Source organism: Chelmon rostratus, chromosome 12 (assembly GCF_017976325.1).
Source record: "Chelmon rostratus isolate fCheRos1 chromosome 12, fCheRos1.pri, whole genome shotgun sequence".
Classification (NCBI taxonomy): domain Eukaryota; kingdom Metazoa; phylum Chordata; class Actinopteri; order Chaetodontiformes; family Chaetodontidae; genus Chelmon; species Chelmon rostratus.
In genome coordinates, this window is record NC_055669.1 from 22,633,677 (window position 1) to 22,660,400 (window position 26,724).

At 42.4% G+C, this 26,724-nt stretch overlaps 1 protein-coding gene across 1 annotated transcript in view; it reads right to left on the reverse strand.

The window, feature by feature from the left end:
* LOC121614460 (contactin-associated protein-like 4) overlaps window positions 1-26,724 on the reverse strand; it is a 93,305-nt gene that overhangs the window by 22,558 nt on the left and 44,023 nt on the right. Inside the window, exons 5-16 of the mRNA XM_041948322.1 lie at window positions 25,876-26,079; window positions 20,605-20,780; window positions 20,323-20,469; window positions 17,154-17,421; window positions 15,751-15,900; window positions 15,420-15,591; window positions 8,789-8,895; window positions 6,619-6,738; window positions 4,915-5,115; window positions 3,245-3,407; window positions 1,648-1,775; window positions 1,042-1,212 (exon numbers count right to left, since the gene is read on the reverse strand). Of these exons, the coding sequence (XP_041804256.1) occupies window positions 1,042-1,212; window positions 1,648-1,775; window positions 3,245-3,407; window positions 4,915-5,115; window positions 6,619-6,738; window positions 8,789-8,895; window positions 15,420-15,591; window positions 15,751-15,900; window positions 17,154-17,421; window positions 20,323-20,469; window positions 20,605-20,780; window positions 25,876-26,079 (2,007 nt within the window). The remainder of the gene's footprint in view (window positions 1-1,041; window positions 1,213-1,647; window positions 1,776-3,244; window positions 3,408-4,914; window positions 5,116-6,618; window positions 6,739-8,788; window positions 8,896-15,419; window positions 15,592-15,750; window positions 15,901-17,153; window positions 17,422-20,322; window positions 20,470-20,604; window positions 20,781-25,875; window positions 26,080-26,724) is intronic.

Here is a 26,724-nt window from a genome sequence, read left to right on the forward strand (position 1 = left end):
CTGACGATGATTTCCCTGAGGAAAGACACTGTTGGTGCAGCAGTGTCCCTGTGTTTGGTTCTCTGTGTGTCCCTTCAAATCCCATTTCTAAAGCAGCTTCTTCTAAAATGCAACACAAGAAAAACAAAAAAACAGTAAATTAAACCAAACTAAGTAACCTAAAGTGAAAGAGCTTCTAATAACTGATCCAGGCCATTTATACAAACCGCTCTAAATGACCACTGCTGCCCATAAATGTGTACCTCATATCATCCACAATACTGTTATAACCACTTGAGCACAAGGACACCTTGTTGGGTATTACTGATATCTTTTAAATGGCACAATATACGGTAGGCTATAAACATACATCTCACACCCGGCCACATTTCCATGGCACCCATAAACTAAATCACACCCTGTTGGTTATTACTGTCATAATCTCGGTGACACTCTATGGTGACCATTAAACTGTGAATTACACAAGACACAGGAATTAACAGAGGGTCACGGCTAAAATGTCCCTGACACTCCATAAAACTGAAAAACAAGAGTGCAAAAAATAAAAGCTGTAATGGTTATGAGTTCCCTTTAGTATTGATTTCATCTTGGATACATGTTACTTGTGTTGTGAATGCAGTGCTGTCCCATGAAGCCCAGCAGCGTATTCAACTGAGGTCTGTGGGGGGAGAAAATTGATCGCAAAACAGCAAACAATGCAACCTGAAGCTGAACAAAATGTTGGAAACATGCAAGCAGCACAAGGAGAAAACATGAACTCCATGCAAACCAGTCTGTCAATACACAATTTAACTATAACAATTTAACATCCAGCATCAAAAGTTAAGGGGAGAATAGATGGAAAATGTTATCGTTCTCTGCTTGTATGGCAGTTAAAGTGTAAAAATATACAATAGTTACACACAAATAGGAATAAAAGTCTGTTAGTTTTGCTGCCATGCTATAAATAACACGCACACCATAAAGGCCTTAAAAGACCCTCATATTTCCTTCAGCTGTGTTTGATTCGGAGGAAGGATTCACCCTCCAGCTCCTACTCACAGCTCAGTTCGATCCGGATGAAGTCTTTGATGCCCAGGTTTTCCAGGAACACGCCAGAGGAGGCCGTGGTTTTGAACAGGAAGGAGATATCTGCGCTGAGCTCTCCGTGGAAGGTGGGAAAGTGGAGGTACGAGGTCTCCTTGTCGAAAAAGGCAGCGTTCCAGAAGTTCTCTGAGAAACACGATGAGTACTTTGAAAATCTTTACATGGGGATCACATCAGAAACAAATGAGCCAACCTCTTGTGTTAACTACCTGGAAGCTGTACAGCAAAATCTGGCTCTGTTTCCAGCATTTCTTTTATGCTAAGCTAACCAGCTGCTACCTGTAGCTTCAGATCAAGTGGACAAATATCAGAGTATCGATCTTGGCATCTAAGTCTGCACCAAAAGAGCAAATACGTGTATTTCCAAAAGGTTAAAATATTGTTTTAAAAGCGTTCCTTGGCCCAAAATCACTATCACTATCATCATTATAAAAAAAAAAAACTGATGAGGATCGAATGTTTGTTTTTCAAAACCTGCATTAGCTTGACCTGAGCTAAGAACATTTCTGTCATCTCAGCATCTCAGGTAACCAGGTAACTTGAAAACTGGGCGGGACTTACTGTCTCCACGACAACGGAGCGGCCCCACCCTGTAAGCCGCCTCTGACCCCGGCCTCTGGACGTCACCCAGCACCAGAGACCGGACAGGGAGGCTCTCCTTGTGGGTGAGCAGGCCCGAGTCTTCGGCCCTGCAGGCAAAGAACAGAAGAGGAGTGCAAAGAGAGAGGAAGCAAAAATAGGCAAATGAGAAGTCGGAGGAGGAGAGGGAAGGAAAGAAGGAAGTAAGAGAAAATAAGAAGAGGAGGAAGACAAAGTTGAAGAAGAAGTAGGAGGAAGATTAAAGCAATATTAATCCATGGGACATGGAGAGTCATCAAATCCACTCTAATCACAAATCACTTGCATGAATGCATAAATGTGACGGTGTGTTTGTTTTCATCACTCCTGTGGAAATATTACATGTTGTAACCGGCTGATGTAAACATTTCAGTGTGTAGGTGCATCTCATGGGAGCAGAGTGAATTCGAACCATGCTGACAGTCAACACCCATCCCTGTCAGTTTCTGTAGCAGCTACTCCCAAAACAAGACACCTCCTGTCCATCTACGCCCACATGCAGCTTGAGATAATCCGCCTGTTAGCCGTGTTGCTGAGGAAAGTTGTATATAAAAATATATCCAGGACTGGCAGGACAGGAAGCGAGGAGCGTAAACAGCACTTTGTGAATCTGATGAAATATTGAAGAGCAGCAGTGGCAGCTCCGGTCTGTAAAAATAGAGTCGTCATTGCACAAACAGTTTGAACCGGGAAAAGACGGAGCGAAGGAGGTGAAGTGCAGGCAGGACGGCTTACAACACCAGGAAAGGTTAAAGCAGTTCTGTTTTTTCCTCTGCTCAATTTATCCCAGCCGATTTGGTGTTTGCTTAACTGCCAGTTCAAGTCAAACGGGGGGACGGTTTGCTAAAAGTGTCTGCAGCCATCAGTCAGGTTTAGCATCCTAACAAAAGGTCAAAAAAAAAAAAAAGCTAAATATGGGAGAGCAGTTTTCTTTTCTTGTATTCTGTAGAAGAAGACCTCTCTTTATCAATTATCTTGCTGATTTAACCTCACAGAGCAGTTTCTTTCTTCTTTTCCGTCCAACGTCCATCAGGAGAAATTCTTACATTCATGATGAGGTTTAACTGCCACAAACGTCTCTTTGTGTACCTTGTAGTTACTTTCTCCTGGTTGAACTGCGATCCTGTCCTTATTTACACACACAAAAATACATTTTTAGGTCTCTTATTGCTTTTTTTTTTTTACCTCAAATCTCCCACAAAACTTGCAAGATCACTTTTTTGTCATTGTTCAAGAAGGCCATCAGTGTATTACAGAAAAAATTACTTATACATCACATTTTATTTCTACTGCCTGACATGCACTTCATTTTTAAAGTGCATGCTGTAGCAGTAATCACAGATAATACCACATCAGATTAAATGGTAAATGGCTGCATTTCTATACAAGTTACTGATTAAATTGTCCTCGATGTGCAAAAGGATAAATAAAATGCACATGGTAGAAATCTGAGGGTAGATGTTAAAACTCAAATGTGTAAAATGTAACTATAAATGCTGAGGAAAATATATATGCAGTATGTATTTATTCATTTCAGTACCACTCCATGCGGTCGGCGTCACAGTTGCAGTAGTGTTGTGGATCCACACAGTCGCCCTGCAGGCCGCAGGCGCACTGCTGGCTGCCCGGCTGAGCGCCACCCCAGTAAGTCTGGACACGCCCGGGACCGGGACCGCCGAGCCACCAGCTGAACGGAGAGCCCTCTAAGGAACACAACCAACACATGTGTCAAACAGATTCAGCCTTTTACACCAGAGTCTTACTATTCTGTTCAACAGTGTGAACTGTGGGTTTCCACTTGTTATTCTCACACACTATGATTTTTTGGTGGGCTCTGAGTTGTTTTGCTGCATAAAACCAAGGAGATATAGACTTCAGACTTCACTTCGCCACACATTAGACCAAAAGAGAAACATATTTATGTAGCAAATGACTATTTAACCAAGTCTGCAATTCATAATGGCCATAAATCAACTACATTACCCATGATGCACCATGGGATGCCCGGAGCAGCAAGCTAACGTTAGTGTCACTCCTAGCAGCTAAGAGCCTGTTAAGCTAATCTTAGCATCAGAAGCAACTCCAACAGCTCCCGCCATTGCAGCCAACTACGACGGTAACGAGCCGACACACGCGCCAACATGTGAATAAGGGGAGTGCTGGTGCTTATTTCTTTTCCACTTCAAGTGCTGCTTACAATCAAACTGAAAACAATTTTTGGAAAAAAACCCAAAAACATTGTGGAAATAAAAATGTCTCCTATTATCAGTTGTGAGCATGATTAATATTTGAACATTGTGAGTTAAGGTCAGGGAAGGTCGATTCATTCCCTCATCCCCCCCCCCAAAAAAAAAAAAATCAATAATATCCCTCCACATTGCTTTTATTTCATGTATATTGCTGGAACCACTGCTGCACCACAACACTACAATATGTCTATAAATACTGCTTTTACATTGTTGCTGTCAGCATGTGCTGCTCTTTTCTTGTCATTTTGATGTACAGACTGAAGATTTTTCAGCAATAACACTTTATTATAAGCCACTAAGGGCCAAGGGAATAAAACACTCCCACCGTCTGTCCATTTCTTTCTTCCCATTCTCTTGTTTTCCTGCTGACTGTCTTCACTGTAACCCAGCAGAGGGCGGAGAACGGATTCTAATGCATAAGATAAATGTTGATTTTGTAAAAAGCCAGTATAAACATTTGTTCTTGGTTGTTTAACTGACTCTCAGCATCATGGTCAATGAATGAGTTCTCCTTGGAGCCTGATTAAGTTTGAAGCAATGAGCGGAACAAGCATTTTGCTTTGTCTGCTGGAGCGAGAAAGTGTGCAGCCGCAGGGAGTTAGATTGTTTTCTCCAGAGCTTTTGTTTTTGTATATAAATGATACGTGCCTTGTAACTCACTCTGATAAAAATTAAAGTCAAAGACAGCACGAAATGTAAAACAGAGGTTTGTACCACTCAGTGCTTGCAACTTTTGTTGTAAGTCCCTGATAGAGAGAAAAACGGTGTATTTCACTGGGTTGAAGACGATCATTTCGTCTGAGTTAAAGCTTGTTTTCCCACCGGAGCTAAATGAAGCAGAGCAGATCGTTCACCTAAAATGCAGTCGAGACCACCAGGCTTCAGTTTTAAAGGAGACTTTTCCAGGTTTGAATCCCTGCAAAGACACACACTGAACAGGCACCCAACTAACAGGCTTCACCTGGAGTGTTGAGGAGGCGGGACTTCCTGCAGTGGTAGGACAGCTCCTGTTCGCAGTGTTCTGATTGGCTGATGGCGGTCAGTAGCTGCTCTTCATCGGTCGAGTAGTCAAAATGGACTGAATGCTGGTTTCCACCTAGAGACGGTCGGACTCTGGTGAGCTCTGTGTTGTTGTGCTGGATCACCATCCATGTTGTCTCCTCTGCAGACGGACAGACAGACACAAGAAACGAAAACACTGCAATCATGCAAATTACTCCATAAGGAAGCATTGGGGGTAGCTAGTTACAATTAATGGTGTTACGTAAATAAATTACAAAATAAATGAATGCAATCTGTTACAGTTGTCACAGGGACAGAATATATTACATTCCATGCAAATATATATTATTTGCTAACAGGGTAACAGGGAGCTGTCTCTACATCAGGCTCAGGCTCCACTCACTGGGCAGGATGCACACATGTTGAGCGTTGCTTTTGATTGGTTCCTTGAATATGCACCACCTCTCGTCAAATCAGTGCACACTGCTCTGTGCAAGCAGCCACAGCGCCTTTCAGTGCTGGACATTCATCAGCATTTTTCTTACGAAATCAGAAAAGGGCTCAAACATCACGCAGCGTAAAGCTCGTTTACCAGCAGTAAAAATACTCCTGAACCTGAGGAGACATCCACAGGTAAGGTAACGTAATCGCCATCAGTCACTCAAAATACAGCATCTCCTGCCCCACCGTGTTATTTCTGTGTCCGAGTCATCATTTAGCTGCCGCTGTTGTGAGGTTTATGCTGCCTGTTTCACATTGTTGTGCCCCAATGTAATAAGTTACATTACTTTGATGAAGTAATTAAAACAGTTACACTACTTATTACCTTTTTAACAGAGCAAATTAACCTCTGCAAGGTGCTATAAGGTCAAAGGTATTTTGACTTCTGCTTTCAACTTGGAGGGCTGGAGATGAAGAAGTTTTCTCTTATTTGTCAAAAGAGTAACTTTTCTGTCCTCTTTCTATTTCACTTTGGGTTTTTTTTTTTTTTTTTGCTTAAACGTTAAAAAACTCTTCCACAAGGTCTCGCTTACTGCTAATAATTTTTACAGTATTTATTTTTTTTAATATTTTGTGGTGCTTAACCTCCATCAGGTATGTGGGCAAACATCACCACAGGTCCATACTGTATATACACATGTATGTGAGCAAAAGTATCCGATCAGAGGACCAGATGTTCCACAATCATATGAGTCTCATGTTCTGGTGTACATTTAGTCATGTATTGTATGTGAGAAACAGACTGAGAGAAAAAAACTGCAGAAGTCAAAATAATAAAAGAAGCATCACTATTCAAATTTATACAATTATTTAAATAATGTAGAAAACTGATATAGATGGTGAGAAAGACGTATGTGATGAAAGCAAAGAAAAATAAAATCAACAAAGTTCTACATCATCATTATACGAATTATGTAAAGCACCAAGACATGTACAGACAGGCGGATGAATGTGGGAGAGAGACACTGAAGTAGAACAGGGAGCAGAGAGAGAGAGAGAGGGAGCTTTGTAGAAAAAAGAGGATGGAGGATAAAGTGGATCAGAGCGTGATGAGAGGAGCATCATCACTTACAATTATGTAAATGTTAATCTTACAAAACGTTGAGTGATGATAGGAGGATGGTTATGTGTGTGTGTGTGTGTGTGTGTGTGCGCGTGTCACCTGTCATGTTGCAGTAGACCAGCTGCGGTTTGATTGGCCCGCTGCCGTCCACGTCGATATAGAAATGTCCCGACGTGTTGCCGTTGTGTTTGTACGCCTCGCAGGACTGTTCGTACACAGCTGGGAGGAAAATAATGAGATCAGCTCCGGCGTGAATCACATCAACATCAACACATCAGCTGGCAGACGCACACGGGAGCTGTGAGGGGATGAAGATTACACACTGTGGAGGATTATGGGTAAGGCTTTGTTCGTACATATGGCCGCTGAATATCTCATCACCAGAGTGAAGTTAAGTGTTATTTCTGCAGCGGCGTCCCATAAAGTAAAGATTAATACTTTAACGGCCCTGCATCCACGAGTCTTCCTCTCCCTCCTCTCTCTGTCCCTCACACACCAAAGAATCAAACCCTTCAAGTCGAGTCATATGGAAAGGTTCCCACACTCTGCTCACCTGTTTGTCTTTCTCCTCTCTCTCTTTGATTCATCACATCCCCTCGGTGTGGTTAGAAAAAGGTTTTTCACAGAAACATGAGCAATAAAAACGAGACCAGAGATGAACCGTGTGGGAAACTCTCCTCTTCTGGTCTCGAGGATTTGACTCGAGAGAATCTGCACAGAACCCGTAAATCTCACCCGTTAGCTCACCTCACTGCTGCAGTCCCATTCATTCATTCAGCATTGGCTACAGTCTCATTAGCTTCCATCATATTGCTCTTCTGCAAACAGCTTTCATAAACATTTCACTAATAACGCACCAAATGAAGCCCACAAAAGGAGTCAGTTTATGGAAATCCAAACGCTCGCCATAGGGGGCGTAAACCTGTACAACTGTAATTACTGAACAATATGGCTGGTGAGTGCATCTATGATTTGCAACCCCAGAATTACAGGTTTTCTGTAATTCTTTCCCGCTTGCAGCTGCCAAAAGTCTCTTCAATACCTCTGACACGACAGAGCCCAACACAGAACATTTGCAGTCCCCCAGCTGCTTTCTTCATTTTTCATTGTTTGCTTGCACGCTCCACTGCTGTCACTTTTATACTGTAAGTCATATTGGTTGATATTTTCTTCCACCTTGCAGAAATTAGTAACTGTAGAGCTGTAAAAGGAAATTCATTATCTGCCTTCCTTGCACTGTTTCTCTCACACTTTGCCCCTCACTCGAATTCCTAATTTCGCTTTCATCCGTCGTAGCTCTCTAACTCGTGCTCTCTCTGTCTGAATCTGTATCCAACCATGTCTGCTACAGATTACATTCACATACCACAAATTTGCAATAGGAAACACATTCAGGAGGAAACATAATGCTGCCTGAATTACATTTCCCATCAACATAATTAAGAAACATTTTTGCACAATGAGCACAGACAGTGTATTTCATTTATCCACTCTTGCGTTACACCATCCCCTCATAGCAACTAAAGCATGATTCGCGTTCTTCATGGTTTTGTTTAGCACCAGGCTACAGTTAGGGAACGACTGTGGACACCACATGTTGACCGGAACCACAGTCTCTTCCTAATCTTAACCAAAGCTCGGTTGTTTCCTGAACTGAACTCAGGATGCAGACTCTGGCCTTCAGTGTCAGAGTCCTGCACTTTGCCACACTGTGTTCTGATGCGCCTGCCTCCTCCCCACCTCCCCATGTTTCCCTCTGTTTTTCCCTTTGTGTCTTATGATTCCTCTACTTGTGGTAATCCTTGTTTGACTGCACAGTTCTTCCAAACATGATTCACCTTCACCAGATCCTCGTGCCAATCAGCCACCACAGCTGCAGCCAATCCACAAATCACCAGCTACAGGATAAATAGCTGCTTCTCCTCACCTCTAGCCTGGTATCAAGTCTCAGCCATTGTATTTTTAAATTGTATTTGAAAAACCAAAATAGTTGTATATAACTTTTTTTGTTGTTACATCAAATGTTGATGCACTGCCTCGTGCCAAAACCTACTTTTATTGGCTTTATTATTTCATTTGACGTTAAAAACATTTAACAGCAAACCAGGACGCTAAATAATGTTTCAGCAGAGGAGTGCTGGTTCGTGGTTGTCCTTAAAGGCAACAGGACACGAAGCAAAGACAGTTGGAGGAACCGGTGGGTTCTTCAGGGGCTGACGGCGCTCTAATGGTTGAACCTGTGCTGCTGTTTGACTGACAGGTGACTTACAGCTGTGGCAGGTCGCGCCGCTGTAGCCGCTGTCGGAGCAGTTGCAGTGGAAGCCGGTCCAGGACTGACTGCACAGGCTGCCATGTTCACAGCGGCTGGGAGAACACCTGAGAGAGAGAGAGAGAGAGAGAGAACAAAGTTTAGCACAAAGTTTTCAAGGATTTCTTTTTCAGTCACCAGCAATATCCTGACAGACGTGTGTACCGAAGGAACTTCAAGGATTCATTTTTGCTGTCAAGACAAAAGAAAAAAAGAGAAAAATGTATTATTACATATTCGTCATATACAGTACGACAGCAGATTTGAAAAATCCATTTGCTTGTTTTGGCAGCTCAAACATTTGGAAACAGTTGTGCAGGTTTTACTGCCAAAAACCTCTCGAAGAGGACAAAAGCAGTCGACGCAACAAACACCTTTCATCCGTTATTGTCAAGAGAAGTAAACTTTTTTTTTGTTAGTTTGTTTGAAAAAAGCAGCAGAAGCATCTTTCATGTTGTAGCTGAGTCATTTATCTTACAGCGAGCGAGCACGCCCAGTCGTTTGTGGAGACTTGTGGCTGTGAGGGTCAAACACTGACCTTTCTGGTTACTTTATAGACGATATTAGTTCGTGATTGGCAGAAAATGCTGTTAAACTCTCGTTAGCATCACAAAAACAAAGTGCGCTTGAGCGTGCAAAATGAGCCTGTTACATAAAGCTTTTCCATTAGACGGGCAGTGGGCATTTCAAATTCTGTTTACTCAAGCTCGTTATTCATTTCATGGCCAAATGTGTGTAGGAGGGTCAGGAATAATGAAACAAACAGAGAGAAAATATTCATTTTTAATATTTGGAGAGGTCATGCTTTCCATTTAGGCAACATGTTGTGGGAGGTTGTTGAATTGAAAAAAAATCTCTGTGAAACATTTGATTTCTAATGTTGACTGGCGAGACGATTCAGCGGCGCTGCCTTCTTCAGGAACACTAGAAATCATTTCACTTCCTTGCAACTTTCTTTCAGTTGATGCTTTTAAGAGAAAACTTCCCTCCTGACAGGGAACATTAAAACTCATTTGGCGTTCTTGATTCCAGTTTATGAGACTTTTGATGTGCGCTCCTCCAGTGTTTGATCCACCAAGAGCTTATGAGGTGATAGAACATGTAGTTTAAGAACGCTGTGCCCTGTGGTTCCGTCAGTTTAACTGATTAAACATAGCTTAGCAGGAGGATAAATAAAGACATGAAGGAGCCTCAGCTGCTGAACTGCATATACATATACGTAGCAAGCAAAGAGCATGCAGCTGGTTAAGTGATGCTCTGCCTGAAACCTGTTACCTGTCTGCATGTTCCACTACAGCCACTCACTCTGTGTGCACCTCTGTTGACTCATGGGCACCAGGAGCTACATAAATATTGCATTATTTTGAAGGCAGTGTGCTTCAGACCGTCTTTATATCAATCCGGCTATTGCCTCTGTTGAAATCTTTATGATCTGACTCAGACAACATGGTCCTTCAGCAGGGTTCACTCCAATCCAGTGTATTTCTCAGTGAGTGAGTACGGTGCATTTGTGTGTTGGTATTTGGAGGGCTGGTAATCTGCATGTTTCTGTTTACATCGTGATAGTGAGAAATGCATGTTTTCAGCACCAAATGTAATCTTATGTGAGGCTGTTTGAGTGTGTGTTCGCAAACCACAGTGACAATATTGAAAAGGAAAAAGATGAGTGCACAGAATCTGCAGCTTTCCCCTTTATTTAGCAAAAGAGCCCTGAATCAGCAGCCTGTCAGCCTGCTACAGTCAGAGTTTTACCTCCATTTATCTCAATGCTGCTTTGATCTAAAGTGAGCTAGTTAGCATTCACATCAAATATTAACCTAAACCACCGCTGCCTGCTGCGAGTTTTAGTGACACCTTTCTGCTAGGAACATCAACAGATATGGTTCTTGGGGCGGGGTTCATTCGTTTGTTCAGCCTGACGATGATGATGACAAAGCTGAAAAAGGTCCATTTGAGGAAAAGGAAAAGGAGAGGAAGAATTGGACACTTGACATCTCCCTTTTTTAAAGAAAACACCAAGAATACAAGAAATGAAGACACCAACCCTCCACCCAAAACACTCCCACCCCACGCATACATCGTGAAAACATAACACTGATAGCTTCTGACAACCCGATTCTCCTGCAAAGACGAAACAATGCAGCGTCACAGATGGATAGCCAGTTGAGTCCCTGTCAGACTGCACACAGCCTTATCCAAACCACAGAAATGTCATTCACAGAAACACAGTTTTCATATTTAGCTCTAAGGCAGCCAGACACCAGCCTTTAAACACCGTTTGCAGCCTGCTTCCCCTGCTGCCTGTGTGTCGTGTTTGTTTCTCCCTGTCTGTGGTTTGGGTGTGTTTCCTGCAGGAAAAACTCGGCAGCTTGGTTCCTTCGACCCGTGTCTGCCCTTCAGCTCCCGATCACACCTGACGCTCATCTCCCAATCAAGACTCACCTGCTCAACAGTATTTAACCACCAGGTCTCCACCCGGTATTCGTCTGGTAATTGCCTGTTTTGCAATGTGGTAACACTCTGACTCCAATCGCTGAGTTGCTCTGTTTGTTCTGCTGCTCACCTGCCTTCCTGATACCTGTGTGTCAGGTTAATCTCCAGCCACCTGCTCCTGATTCTACCTGTTATTTGTCGGCCATGAGTGCAAAGCCTGGATTCTCCACCTGCCTCCCCACTCTCCTTTCAAGATGCTTGTTGGATCGTCTTTTTTCTTCTGTTGCACATTCAAAATTGAACTGTTCATTAAAGATATCGCTCTTCGCAACCTCCCTGTTTGAGTGCAGCCTTTTGGATCCGAAACGTAGTTCTGTCACTTACTCAGGGTCCACCAGCCCACGATCCTGCAGCACCTTATGAGCCACATGGTCAATTTAACCCGACCAAACCAAATATTCAACAGAACACTTGAGCTTCTGTCACAAAGAGTTGGTTCCAATACTAGAGAGAACCGCAGACTGTACATTTTGTTCACAGTCAATAATAACCCAGAGGCAGAAGATATAGCCAGATCCACACTGTGCTGTTAAATTCCAACAGTAAAAGCCCTGCATTTAAGACCTTACTCCAGTAAAAGTATGTAAGTTTTATAAGTTGCCTGTTACTGCTGTAGATGTTTAAGATTGTGCTCTTTTTAACTGCTTTATAAAAGTTGCATACTTTAATCGAAGAAACCTCCAAATCTCTAAAATAGTCAAAAGTCAACTTTTCACAAGCTCAGAAAAACAGTCTTCGGCTTTATGATGATGCATTTTCCAGCTAATCCAACAGACTTTTTAAAAAGTTTATTCAGAGAGAGAATTTTCTCAGCCGATGAAGGAACACGTCACCCTTCAGTTTATCAGAAACATTCACATTCAAAACCACAAAATTCAACATACGTGGTTTTCATTAGATGGGTATGAAAAATCTAAAACATAAGTAGCAACTAGCGCTGTCAGACAAATATAGAAGAGTAAAATATATAATTTTGCCTCTGAGATGTAGTGGAGCAGAAGTATAAAGTTGTGCAAAATGTAAATACTCTAAAGTACAAGTACCTCAAATTTGTACTTAAGTACAGTACTCGAAAAAATGTATTTAGGTGGTGTAAAAACCTGGTGCACAGATTCAGGTGTGTACAAAATACACACCGCTTCTCTACATCCAGATACAACCCGGAACAGAAAAACATGACAACCCTCGACTGCAGAGAAGAAGAGAAGAAAATTTCTTTTGAAAGTTCCCGAAGGCTCAGACACCAGAAGAAGAAAGAGAGGAAGGAGAAGTGGGAGGAGGAGGACGAGCAGGAGCAGATGGAGGAGGAGGAGGTGGCGACGATGACGACTGCCGCACACATGGAACAACAAATGCAAAAACTCAATCAGTGAGAAGATTGAAAAGAGTATAAAAAATATGATGACTGTCATGATGCTAAAACACACACACACACACGCACGCACACACACACACACACACACACACACCCTGACATGCATCTTCACAGGGATTTTCTCATGTGCATGTGCACACACTTTCATCAGGTGACCTAAAAAAAAAGAACAGGCAGCTTTGATACAACACAAGGTGCTGAACTGATGTTATGGAGAGGCTCCCTGTGGGTTTGAGCTCCATTTGTGCTTTTAATGGAGTGTTTGCTTTGGGTTATAGTACTTTGCTACTGGCAACAATCATAAAACACACACACACACACACACAGCTGCAGCTATAATAACCTGCTCTGAAGTATGGCCACAACACTGAAGCTGTGTGGGTGAGTCCATTTTCCACCTGACTTTACAGTACAGTATATCCCATGGGCTCAAATTCAATCAGCAGGATTACTGTGAGAGCATGTGCTAGACTTTTTGCTCTTTTTCCTGGAAAACAGGATTTTTTTTTTTTTTTTTTTTTTTTGCAGGTTGGTTTCAGTCAGATCTGTGCAGGAACTGTACTCTGCTGAACATAATAATCTGATGAACACAGAAACACAGAGACTTTTAATTAAAGCCAGTCGAGCAGTTTCTCCTGATCTGGCAAAGATACATGGTCGGTTCAATATTTGTGTGTATGTGTGAGCAGTTTACTGCGTATGTGGTGTGTGTGTGTGTGGTATACCCTAGAGGGGGGTTTATAATTGCTGTAATTGTCTCATTAATTGTGCTCCTATTTGGTGTGACACCAAAGCAGCAAACGATTTGTTCTGCGCTCCCTCATCTTACTCTCTCTCTGTCTCGTTCATGTCCTGAGGATGAAGTTCTCTGATCCTGCATTGTCATCCATGATGTATTTATACTTTTGTTTATCATCTTACCATCAGTGACAAACATTAGAAATATTTATCACAGAGTCCTCTCAAAAGTGAGAGTCACTGCCAAAGTGGTGTCAAAGCAAGGGTTAGATAGCAAATGTTCTGTTGCTTCCATTGGAGCTTTCAGATTATCACCCATAAGAGTTAGTTTTTACCATTTTTGTCCTGCAAACTGCCCCTTTTTTCCTACAAAATTTTAATGTCTGTCTAAATGTTTCTGCAGTTGGAAAGAAAAAATGGAAAAGAAGTTCATCTCTGTTTCTGCCTCACATGCCAGACAACACACTCATTAACTCTCTTCTTTTTTATAGCCTGTTAATGGTCTTTGTCTCTTTCTCTCTGTGCCTGTCACACATCACTGTATCGCCAGTCGTTGACATGGTGATGGTTGTCTAAACCCACCATTTATTTACCTTCATCTCTGAAGGTATGTGGAGACTCCCAGCGAAAATGACATTTATATAATGTAACTTGTCATTTTTGCCACCCACGATTACTGTAATTGCATTTATTAATGATAAATGGCTCAGGTGCCAATCAGCGACACAAAAGAGCTACACATGGAAAAGACGCAGATAATAGCAGAGCTATACAACATAACCACATCTTACATTTCACTCACATGTGATTGCTGAACATTTCTTTTCAGAATTATGGTAATTATCTGCCGCTATCACAGCTTCCGCTGGAAAAAAAATTCGCTTGGTTTTGAGGGCTGGATTCTAGTAAAAGTCTAGAAAAGTCCAGCAGCTGTCTGGCAGATATCAGCAAGAATACAACTGTAACACCACCAATGAATTTCATTGTGGAGATACTGAGTGTGTGCGCAGGCTGGCGATTGTTTGCGAGCATCTGTGTGTGTCCTGGATGGTGCAGTCTCTCTCTAAAACGCCGCTCCGCTTCACCTCACAAATACATTACTCTGCCAGCAAACACAAAGACAAGAAACGATGTTTCAATATAAGAAAAGTTGCTTCTCAAAAAATGTTGCAGGATAAAACAATCAAGGACACAAGAAACATTTAAAAAAAAAACACACTCTCGTTTGACAGAACAGCAGTGCTGATATTAGTCTGTCAAATCACCGTGTTGTGTTTTGTTTTACCGCAGCACGTCTGGAAAGAACTGTTCATTAAATTCTGCTTAGCAGCTGCAGCAGAAAGAGTTTTCACCAGTTTTCTGTCGAAATGACAAACAGGTAAAAGACAAAAATGCTTTGTAGACGGATGACAACATAATGACACAAGGTCGTGCATAATGGTATGATTCTGTGCATAAGCAAATCATATCCTTCTTTCTTTACACCGCCACTCATGATGACAAGGACTCATGAATTATGACTAATTCCCAACAGACTGTATTTATCCTCAGATGACAGCAAAAGCGAAAGCATTGGAAATAACGCACCAACTTTTATAATAAGACACACATTATCAATGGGTCTGACCAGGAAGTGGCACAGCAGGATTCATCAGCTTCCTTGCAATGAGAATAGGGCCTGCTGGCAGCTTTGTGACACTGCTTCTTCTTCCTCTACTTTGGCAGAGTGGATGTCTATTAAATTGGATGGAGCAACCCGGCTAAAACAATAACTTCCTCCATGTTGGATTCTCAGAATGAGACAGAGCTCTGTGCGCATTTACTTCACCTCCACAAGCAAATGCATTGATCATGGTAACTGAACTCTGTCCAAAACTGATTTAACAGTTAAATGCTGTGATAAAGCTCTGCGCGCTGTGCAGAACATTAGCAAAGAGTTGCATTAGATGTAAAAGCAAAGCTACTAAAACGTCAGTGGAAACAGACCTGTCGATGATTCCACACATGTCGATCTGCAGGTTGCTGTAGACTCCCAGCTGCTGCTGTTGCACCAGGATCAGGTCCACGTTTTGGTCGTCCAGAGTTAGGAGACGCATGCAGCCCTGGAAGACATTAAAGGGGTTTCTGCATTCCTGTTTGTCGTCTTCAGCGGGACAACCTGAAAAGAAGAGAATCCTCATGAGACCTCATGAAAGATAGTTACACTGATTACGCTGCACTGTTTTAGGTCCTTACATGAGTCTGCTTCCACAAGGCTGTTAACATTTGACACGGCCTAATTTCTAAGAAAGATGCAGTTGATCTGTTCCGCTCTTACCACCAAAGAAGAGGTGACTTTCGATGGTGACTGGAAATGAGGGGCTGGCCTGAGCGCTGCCTCCTTCTTCTTTGTCCACAGTGACGCTCAGACGACCACGCCTGGCATTCAGCTCCACCGAATGCCACTGGCCATCATTTAGAGCAGAACCTGGTAATGAAATACCCATTAACATGCACTGCTGAAAATTGCATTTTATTTAATGCATGTTATGTGTTCATAGCTGCACATTGAGCCATTTGGACCTGCAGCAGATGTTGGCAAAGTGTGATTTTTTTCTAAGGCTGAAGCCAAGCCTGAGCACTTATCATGCAGTAATTACTAAATTAGGTATCATGTCACATCACAACCTGCCAAAATGCACTAAATTGGCTACCTGTAAACAGCTGAAACAGTATTTGCATGAATATCAGTCAGGACTAATAAATTATTTGGGGAATGCGTAAAGAATGAAGTAACACCCGCTGGTGGATAGACGTGGTACAAATGTACTGAAAAACCATCACGAGCAGGTGAGTGCAGATCACACAGCCATCTACTTTATTTCCTGCATCCTCTGTGTGACTGACCTGAAGCACCAGGTGGCTGCTGTGAATCTGTATGTTGTTAGGAGTCGAGGGGATAGATCAATATCTCATTATCTCCTCTATTTTTCCTACTGACAATACTTTGCTCAAGATCACGCCCAAGTCGTCTTGCAGTGCCACTGACTGAGCTGCCTTCTGCCAGAGTGATGGCGGTAAGGATAATACAGTGGACCGTAAGATCAACGCTGGACGTCTGAGTGCAATTGTTAGAGGCTTTGTTAGAGACAGTGCTTGTGTGTCCTTGTCGATTCAAACTTTAGCCCCAATTTATTAGAGAAACATTAGAAGTGATTAGTTACTGAACCCCTCCCTGACCTGCAATTGTCCAATCACAGCTCAGCAACTGGAACTAGTCACAGCAAGTCTATCAAGATTTCTACGTGGCGTGCATGCAGTTTATGAGAGTGATACTTTGCATTTAAATAGTTTTAAGAAGTTTATTACCTACAGTAGTAATGGAGAGCTGTATTTAAAGCTGAAGAGGAGTATCATTAACCTGACCGCTTTTATAAGATTCTTGCATTGACAGCTGGAAACAAGTCGTCCAGAGATGGCATTATCAACCAACTGGAGCTAATATTAGCTAGAGCTATCAGCTATAGCTGATAAAATCACCAGCTAGAAATGAGATGCCTGATTGCCTTCACCTGATTTATGCCAAAGTGAAGCAGTTCCAGCCACCGGATTAGAGGTTAGTGTGATATATGTGTTTAATAATTTAGCACAGCCCTCGAAGGATGTTATAAAAATTGAAAAGGCCCTTGAAAAGGTTCCCCACCTCTGGTGTTGTGGTTAAGGGTTTGGGCTTAGACTGACCTGCGCCGAGCTCCAGCAGCGCCCTGCCAGCTTTATGGATCTGCAGCCGCAGCCTGGCCTCACTCAGGTACAGCCAGACCACGCCCCCTTCCTGAGGCAGGTCAAAGGTGAGCAGAAGCCCCGCCTTGTTCCACGTCCTGAACTGGAACCCCAAGGACACGCCCCCCAGGGAGGACGCCGTCGCCCCCGGCAACTGGAGGAAACTCTGGGGGCCGGGGAACGTCACAGCGACGGAGACTGGCTCAGCACAAGAGAAGGTCACATTGCCCTGAGAGAGGAACATGCAGAGTGGAGAGGGAGGAGGCGGGACAGAGAAAGTGATTACTAGAGAGATAAAACAACATAAAACATGAATATTAATCAGTTGCAGAGGGCGTGTCGATGTGACCTCTGTCGCAGTGATCTCATCAGCAAGTCTCCTTAAAGAGGACGCCGATATTACCATAATGATAACAGCAAGCCTTAGAATAAGATCAGGAAGCAAACTGAAAATACCAAAGTCACCCAGCTTGAAGGTAAAAGAGATAAAGAATGAAAATGAAAGAGAGCATACAGTAAGCCCAGCACCCCAGTATCTTGACATCTCTGTTACAGTCCATTGTTTTGAGTAGTGGTAATGACACCAGGTCCATTGCTACGGCTGCAGCAGTAATATATTACAGTCCCCGCTCTCTGCTGGGAATATCAGTCTGCTATCTTTATAATGCTCCGGAAACACAGATGACATCTAAAAGCCCTTTGTGGTGCAGTTAAAGTGAAGTACAATAACTCATGTTGAAGCGCCTTAAAACCCTCAAAAATCTTAGGACTACAGCATCCATGCTCTTATTTTCTTTGTATCAGTGCCCCCTAACAGAACCACCATTTAGTCTTTGTGCTAAATTGGGACCATAATATGTGGCTAGTACCCCAAGAGCCAAAGTACCAATATAAAATTGCCTCTATTAGATCTTCAGCCATGCATGTGAAATCTCTGAATCTCTTTCCCAAGAATTCCTGTTTTTTTTTCTCTCTCTGTCGCCCGGGCCATTTATTACTCCCTCCAGAAACGCTTCACAGCCTCTCTCTGATAAGTTTGCTCCACTCAGCATGAATGTAGAAACATCTGAAGGTGCTAATGGCCACGACGAGGAGGAATTAGTGACTGTCTAACCACCACTGGCACTCCCGGCTTCATTTAGCATCAGCAGAAGCATCCAGAACAACAAGCCAATATTTCACCACTATGACTGAATCCCAGTGGACGAAGGGAATCAAACACACACACACACACACACACACACACACAACCAATAAAACACAGCTGGAAAAAACAAACAATCCTATTACTTAAAACAAAATAAAATATAACCCACAAGAACAATAAAAGATACACATGCCGCTCTGCACTTATATATGCACTGTGTTGAATTACTGATCACAATAACACACCAAGCAGAATATTTCATCAATGCATGAATGAACCAAAAGGAATTTTATGGAGGCAGCCTGGTAGATTTTGGGTTTCGGTGGCACGAGTCCAGTGATTGATGCTGTAACCTCCAAGATAAAAGCATAAAAGCACAAAAAGAGAGTTAAAAGAAACTGAACCTTAAAAGCACAAAGCTGCTGTTGTCTACATGACTGACTTCTCCTCAGTCACACCTCCATGTTGTGCCCCTCCTGTAAATTCTAAGGGTCAAAGAATCAATAAAGAACCATTGCAGCCTGTCATACGTTAGACAACGTGCTGGTTGATCAGGTCTTCTGGGTTAGCTTGATTTGATAGCTACGTGTAATTTTACATCTACCAGCAGGCCTAAGATAACCGAGCCATGTCTTAGCAGCGTGTCTGTTTTGATGTCTGCAAACACCCTTGTATCAATTGATTTTGCGCAATATTAACCAGGAAATTAGCTTAGCGCATTAAGGGAACGGATGGGCTCCACTGGATGGTCAATCAGTTTGCTGTATAAGGAGTATTTCCTTCATTTTACTGCTTTTTTCTTGTTTTTTAAGGCTGATTGTTGGTTAAACCAGCATCTTTATCTTAGTTTTAAGTGAGCTACCAGTAAGCTAATTTACTGTAACTGTTTCGTGTCTGCAGACACCGGAGCCTGCAGTTAACTAGGGTGAGTTATCAAAAACAAACCCAGCTTTGCGTTTTAACAAACTGATTGTTGAGAGGCATTATGCAACATCAGTCTTTTGGGTCGATGCTAGTTTAACTTTAGAGCTACCATAACGTAACTAATCTTCACAGTGCCGTGTAGAGTGTTTTCGTGTCTCCACACGCTGTAGCCCTCAGTTAATTGGGGCCAGTAGTCACCAGAAAGTTATCTTAGCTGTCTTTCTGTTAGTAATTGTTCTGTATTAATCAATAACACAGTGTGTTGGTGGGTGTTGTGTTTAACGAAGCTACATCATATAACCATCACAGTCACTTGGGAGGGATGTGTTTAACTCCAGGGCTTTGAACCCATTTTAATCACATTAATGTTCACTTTGATCAGTTTTTTAAGGTCTCGCTGGGGGAAATTTGGTTTGCTGCAGAGCACAGATATCAATTACAGTACACGCATGAGAGGATTTTTTTCATGGGACTGGATAAGATAAAGTGCTACGGTTTAAAGTGTGGGCAAAAAGTACATAGTTGCAAGGTACCAAGTACATTTTCTACAACTTAAGCATGCATATTGTACAATGGACAAAGGGAATTCGAAATCTACTGCACTTTGCCCTGAGAACCCTGTACTGCTTACTTGAAGGGGAGAAGATCAAATTCCTCACAGAGAGGAGGGGCTCCCTAAAATCAATCCTGCCTTCCTTAAGGCAGGGCAATAAAACATGCATGACAAGCAAGACTGCTGCTTGCTGATGATCTCGATGTCCACCTCAAAAGTGTTACCCAGTCTTTTTTATTTTGGACATTGAAGTTCACATACCAGGATCCTGGTGAGAATGATAAAACTTAGCCAGTAAAAGATCTATAAAATAGTTTATAGTCAACATCAAAGAGTTTCTGTAGTGAACTGTCTTTGCTGGTCTTTCTTCCAGATTACCACAGTGTTCAGATCACTAGATAAAGATTATCTAAAGCTAATTTAACAGGCTACACTTGTTAGCACAGTTTCATGACGACAGATTTGAACTCCCGTGCAGGTGGTTGTGTTTAGCTCAGTTAACTTACCATTACAGTTACTTGGTGGTCTTTGTGTTTTACTAGTTGTATCAGATTGAGGCCATTGTACAGCAGGTTTTCCAGGCAGCCATGGAAGTTCCTGTTGGAGACGACCGGTTTCTGAGATCTGAGGCTCTGGACTGCCCCCACAGTCAGCTGTATGTGGATCAAAGTACACACACACACATACAGAGGGTTGCACATTAAATATCAGAAATAAAAAATCTTAACTTCTTCTGGCTCTGTGGTAATTTTGAACATTCAGTGGTTGTACACTTGTTGTTATCCCACCTGTTCGATGCCCCAGCGGCTGAACTCTGCAGGGATCTGAACCCTCTCCGTGTGTTTGTCCACGGTGAGGTTGAGGTGAGAGCTGCGTCGCTCCACCGCTAAATGGTGCCAATGCTGATCGTCTAACAGGCTGCCGAGAGAAGCGAGACGCCGGGGTTCAGAGGATGAGGTCTTACCTGGAAGAAATTATGAGAAGGAGGAATTAGCAGGAAGGAGGTGACAAGAGGGAGTATAAAAGAGGGATTCTCTGATCTCAGGAGGATGATTGTTTTCCACGATCTGACCCAGTGCAATACAAGCTTCTTTATTGTAAATAATATCTCACTTTCCTCAGTATCCCACAGAGAGGAGCACGCCGAGGTCAGCCTCGCTCATCTCATTAGGGACTACAGGATATCTGCATATGTGCACCGAGAACCGAAGCCAAATATATGATCATCCCTAATTTGAAAAACTGCAGAGGAAACATGGAGAGACATCATTAATGATAGATGAGCGCCAGCCGGTCCAAATTAGTGGATCCATTTCTGCATCCCCCCAAAGTACTGAGAGAGAGTTTGCATTTCTGCTGAGAGAGGGAGCCGCAGAAAGAGCTGAATACAGTCGGCCATTAAAGATGTATTAGATATTCTTTAGGGAGAGACAAGTCCAACTTCAGAGAGAGAAACAGAGACAGTTTGGAGGATGATGGACAAATGTATTTTTGATTCGGCCCATTTTGTGAGATGATGTATTTGATTACAGCTTGGATGAGAAAAACAACTTGGTTTGAGGGAGAAAGTTAGGATGTGTTCGGAAGTCTGTCCTGTCCACAGTCATTGTGATGAGTTATTTGATTATAGTCTGGATGAGTGGAAAGAGACAGAGAAATCAATATGAGAGGCATCTTGACAAGACTTAAAAACAAATCAGATGCTGTTGAAGGTAGAGAAGAGACGCAGAGGACCTTATGATTGAGGGTTTCATTGAATGGATGATTTAATTACGGGCTGAATGACTGCAAAGAGAAAGCAGGAATCAATATGAGAGGTCCAAGGACAAACAAATAGAAAATTAATTGATATTATCATGTAGAAACCTCTCTTTCCTTTTCTATGTGGTTGTCATCAGGGAGAAGACATTTTTAATTGGGAAAAATCTTGTGTAATACAAAAAAAAAAACAATGCTGTATTCTGTGTGAAAACTACTGTCAGCGAGTCCTTCAGCAAGATTGTGATATGAATTGAGATCAGGGTCACCAAAAAATCAATAGGTTACTTCCTGATGGGAGCATGAATGTGCAGGGAAAATATTAACAAGCAACGGGTCAGCAGATATGAAAAATTTAAAGATCAGGGTGATGGCAGCGCAGAAGAAAGGTCACGAGGGCTGAAAAGTCAAAACACTTTTCATCTTGGAGCATGAATGTGCATAATAAATTTCAATGTGCTTCGTTTTCTGAGATGCATTATGTCGGTCATATATGCTACTAGTATTTGAAGCCCTACAAAAGCCCAGAAAATCAAACTGTAAATCTGGAGACTGTACAAGAAAGTCTGCTGCAAAAGACATTTCTATCATTCCCAACTCCTCACATCCAGACGTTTGGTCAGGGCGGCTTTACATTACGTTTTAAGACTCTGGGTCTCCGTTTTGCACCATTTTTTTAACGTGCAATAACAAATATACAACATCTGGTTAAAAAACATCCGGTTACACTTTCAAAATAAAGCTTGCTGAGAAGCTGTCGCACCAAAACTATTCGGTTAGGGTTAGGAAATGATCGTGGTTTGGCTTAAAATAAGTATGTTACTTATGTACATTACATTACGTGCGTTATTTCACTTTCACGCGAAAGAAATAAAACTCCACTTTTGGTTTCACATGGGACACAAACCCTGGTCTACTGCGTGGTGAAATGATGCTCAAAGGGTGTTCACTGCCTTAAAAGATGATATCTTAAAAAATGGCACCGAGGGGTCCTGACCAAGCGCCCATATGTGGCGAGCTGGGAGTGACAGCAGGTTGGAAGATGAGCCAGCATGGTTAGCAAAATCTTTGGATAAACACCACATAGGAAACTTCTAATAGCTACAGAAACGTCGACGAGGGTCAGACCGGATGTGTTTGCTTCACTCTTGCAGCGTCTGTTGAACATCCTGTCTGCAATATCATTACAGCTGTTCACCGTGAGTGGAAATCTGATTACACAGGACGACAACGACAGCCCTTATCAGGAACTGCTGCCACTGTAATCAGCTCCAAACATAATTTCTAAACTGTAAACGCACTTTGGGAAAGCAAATATTTCCACGCACTGATTGGCCATGAAGAATTACACACCTTTGTATCTTAAAAGGATGAGACGGGATAAGATGAGATGACTCGTCATTACAAGCTACATTAATTGTGTCTGCGTGTTCTAGTGTTTGCTGATGCCGGAGGCTCTGCAAAATGTCTCTAACATAAGGCCTTTAAAAATCTGCGCTCCGGTATCCCAGCATGCACTCTGCATGAAGGCAGAGGACATGAGCAAGACTGATACAAACTTTGTCCCACAACTGTTTTGGTGTCAGATATTTTTCTAGTGTAAAGCACTGGAGCAGGACCACAAACCCTCAGCATGCTTGTTTTCCTACAACGACAAAAGTAACAGGAAAGGACTCAGCTGAGTTATGAGGCAGCAAAGATACAATATACTAACCAGACATTTTGATGGATGTAAAACAGAGGGGAATGGTTTCGGAGAGCAGACTTATAATAAATCTTGTCAGACCACCGTGTTCATGTTGGCTGTTTGGACAGCAACCGTTCTGTACACTGGCTGACTGAATGTGAGCTGACCAACAACACTAAAATCACACTCTTCAACACTTTTCTTCATTTATAACAGCTTGTGGATGACAGATATCCACTGCGGTATTGCACATTTTCAACATCATATATGTGTGTGATCTGGCTCTGTCATGCCTGGCTCACGTTAAAATAAGAGACACCGCCTGTCAGTGGAGGCAGACCTGCAGGTTCTGCAGCAGCAGCAGGATCACACGTCCTATTAAAATGCCTGCAACCCTTTTTTTTTGCTTTGTTTGTTTGTCCTTGTACATCTTAAACATAAGCACATTTTAATTTCAACACATTTCATGATCCATTTATAATTACATTTTTATCTGTAAATCTTCAGAGCACCTGCTGGCTGTTGCTGCCGATTCTAATTCTAATTCGGATTATTTGGAGCGTGTTATGTTGGTGTTTGGGTGGTTCAGGATGCCATGACAAAAATTTCCTTTGAAGGGGTTTCTCTCACACAACAGTTTACATTATGTGACCATAAAAAAAGAGAAACAACTCTCCTAACTATGGCGTTTTGTTCCCTCTGCTATCCAGGACAGAGTTGCTGTTTCTGTGCAGGGCTGTTACTCAGAGTTGCCTCATAAAGCGAACTGCATCTGCTCCGGGGGGTCAGACCTGGATGTGTTAGTGTTGTTAGAGCAGAGCGGACCATGCACGAGCTCGGGGTCAACGCACACAGCAGATGACCTATATGACACAATCTGGAGCCGAAAAAGCCCGTGGGGAGACAAAGAGAGAGGGAGAGAGGATGGACAGGAAGCATAGGGGAAGAAAAGATTGAAAGGAAGCCAGGGACAGAAATAATGAGAGACAGAATGATGGAGAGCAGCAAAAAAGATCAAAAAGGCGGTGGAGAACTGAAACAGAATAGCAAAATGTCAAGAGAAGAATAGAAAACAGCTGACGACGGCAAATGGCTTCTTCTGAAATGTAAAAAAAAATAAAGGAATGGGAGATCTGTGGAAAACAGAAAGGAGTTGTAAGAGGGACAGAAACAGAGGAGGACGAGTAAAAAGAAGACACTGTTTGTTGTTTTCAGAGTTGGTGTGAAGCAGCAGATGCAGAGCTCGTCTATTTCGCTCTTCTATAATTTCAGTGGACGGCTTTAGTTTCCTCCTGCTGAGCTGCAGTCTCTCTTCACGGTGACAGTCTTTCTTTAAGATGGAACAGTCGTTCTGTAAAGTTTCAAAATGACACGAAGGTCACTTAGCCTTTAAAGTCACAGTGAAATATCAGTAAGAGCATCTTTAGCTTCCGTAACGTGACATATTTTTGTGTGAAATCATCAAAAAAGCATCAAAATAAGCTCAAAGTACCAACAGCTAAAGATGACACCAACAAACTAAGTACTAAGATGTACTTAAATACAGTATTTATTTGATGTACTTCCATTACTTTCCACCACTGTGGGCATGGTTATCTAGTCCCATTTGGTGTTTCTGTACAATGTTAGATAAGTAATCAAAAAAATATTTAACCCTTTAAGGACAAGAAAGGGGAAGGATTTCCATACAAAATACTCATAAAACATACATTTTGCATATATTTGTGATATAACCTGACCTAAGTAAACACCAACTTGGAAAATGTATTTTTTACTTCACTTCGTCTTTAATGTCACAGAACAGACAGAGGAAAGGACGGATGACAGATGGATGGATGAAGAAATATATGGATAGACACAAGGAGATAGAGGGGATGGATGGATGGATGGATGGATGAAGTATTTCAGCAGCCAGATGGGGCTCCTGATGAGAGGTGAGCCATATGGTGATGATTCAGCATGGCAGCCTGACAACCTCTGGTTTAACCCCGTTTACACACACACACACACACACACAGCCCTGGACTGTAAGCCATGCATCACGTCTTGCAGAGTGCGGCCCTAACACGTGCCACAGTGAACGGGAACCATCCATCATGGCTGTAACGAGACAGAGACGCAGCAGCGGAGCGTGAGCCAAGATTTAAACCAATCAGGCGAAAACCGTGCGTGTGTCGCCCATCTCACCCAACCACAACCAATCTAAAGTTGTTCCAGAGTATATTATATTATCCTCCACTTTATACAAATGTTCCACACCAATGCAACCACAAAGTACTCCACAAAGAACACAGTGTCTCTTTGCTGATCAAACTGTTTCGGCTGAGCGTTGTTTTTCTGACAGGAAACAGTTGTTTCTGTTTCTGTCGGATGGTGCAGATGGAAACGTTGTGTTCTTTGTCAGAAGAAATGTGTTTACTGCTGCATTTTCATTTTACTGGGGATGCCAACAAAATAAGCTTCTTAAGCCTCCCATTTCTAAAGGTAGATTTGGTTGTGGTACCTTTATCCGCTATCATTCTACAGCAGATTTTTGTAATATACTCCAGTGCACATATCAGTATGAATAGACGTTAGTATCTATCAGTAGATATCAGGATCTGGTGTGTTGTACCTTGTCTGAGCAGCAGCTGTAGCTTTCCTCTCTCCAGCTCCAGACTGAGGCTGAGTCCTCCCTCTCCCTCTGCGTGCAGCAGCGTCCCAGAATTCCTCAGGGTTTTAAACTTCAGGGAGACGACGTCTCCGGACGTCCGCCTCAGTCCAGGACTCAACCTGTACACCAGACTGCTGCTGCCGTCCAGACTGACAACATCAGAGGCTGGAAGACAAAGCCGAGATGCAGCAGTCAGGACTTTATGGTCATGTTAGTATGTTACACCACTATCACTTAATGTTATAATAGAAATACAAAATAATGTTTGGTCAATTTTCTCCTGTTTTCTTGCGATGAGAAAGGTTCAGCCAATCATAACGAGCAATGTCCCACATGGCAGCAGCTAAACAGCACTGTGCTGAAGCACCTTATTGTTTACATGCCACCCACTCCTATGCTTGGTGCTTTGGCCACGTTAGCAGTCAGCATAACGACACAATTTCTTGCTTACAAGACGACGGAGGTGGCCTTTGATGATGAGCTGTTTAACTAGCGTGATTTTCATGATTATTTGTTTGTCCAACTGCGTCTCCTTGTAATTAGGTTTGTATAAAACTCATTTGCAACAGCAAATACAATGTAATGTAATGTATTATAATTAACACAGGTGTACTGCAGGCATGACTGCAATTAACTTTACATAAAGACGAACTGTTGTTCATTAGCCATAAACATGTTTACATTCTAATACATATCATTTGTTTTCCATTCAAATATCCAGTCATCTACTCGTAGCGACAACAGCATTATCAGACTTTTTATGGTTATGTTTAGGTGCTTGATTAAGTTTAAAACCAACCAAAGTTCATC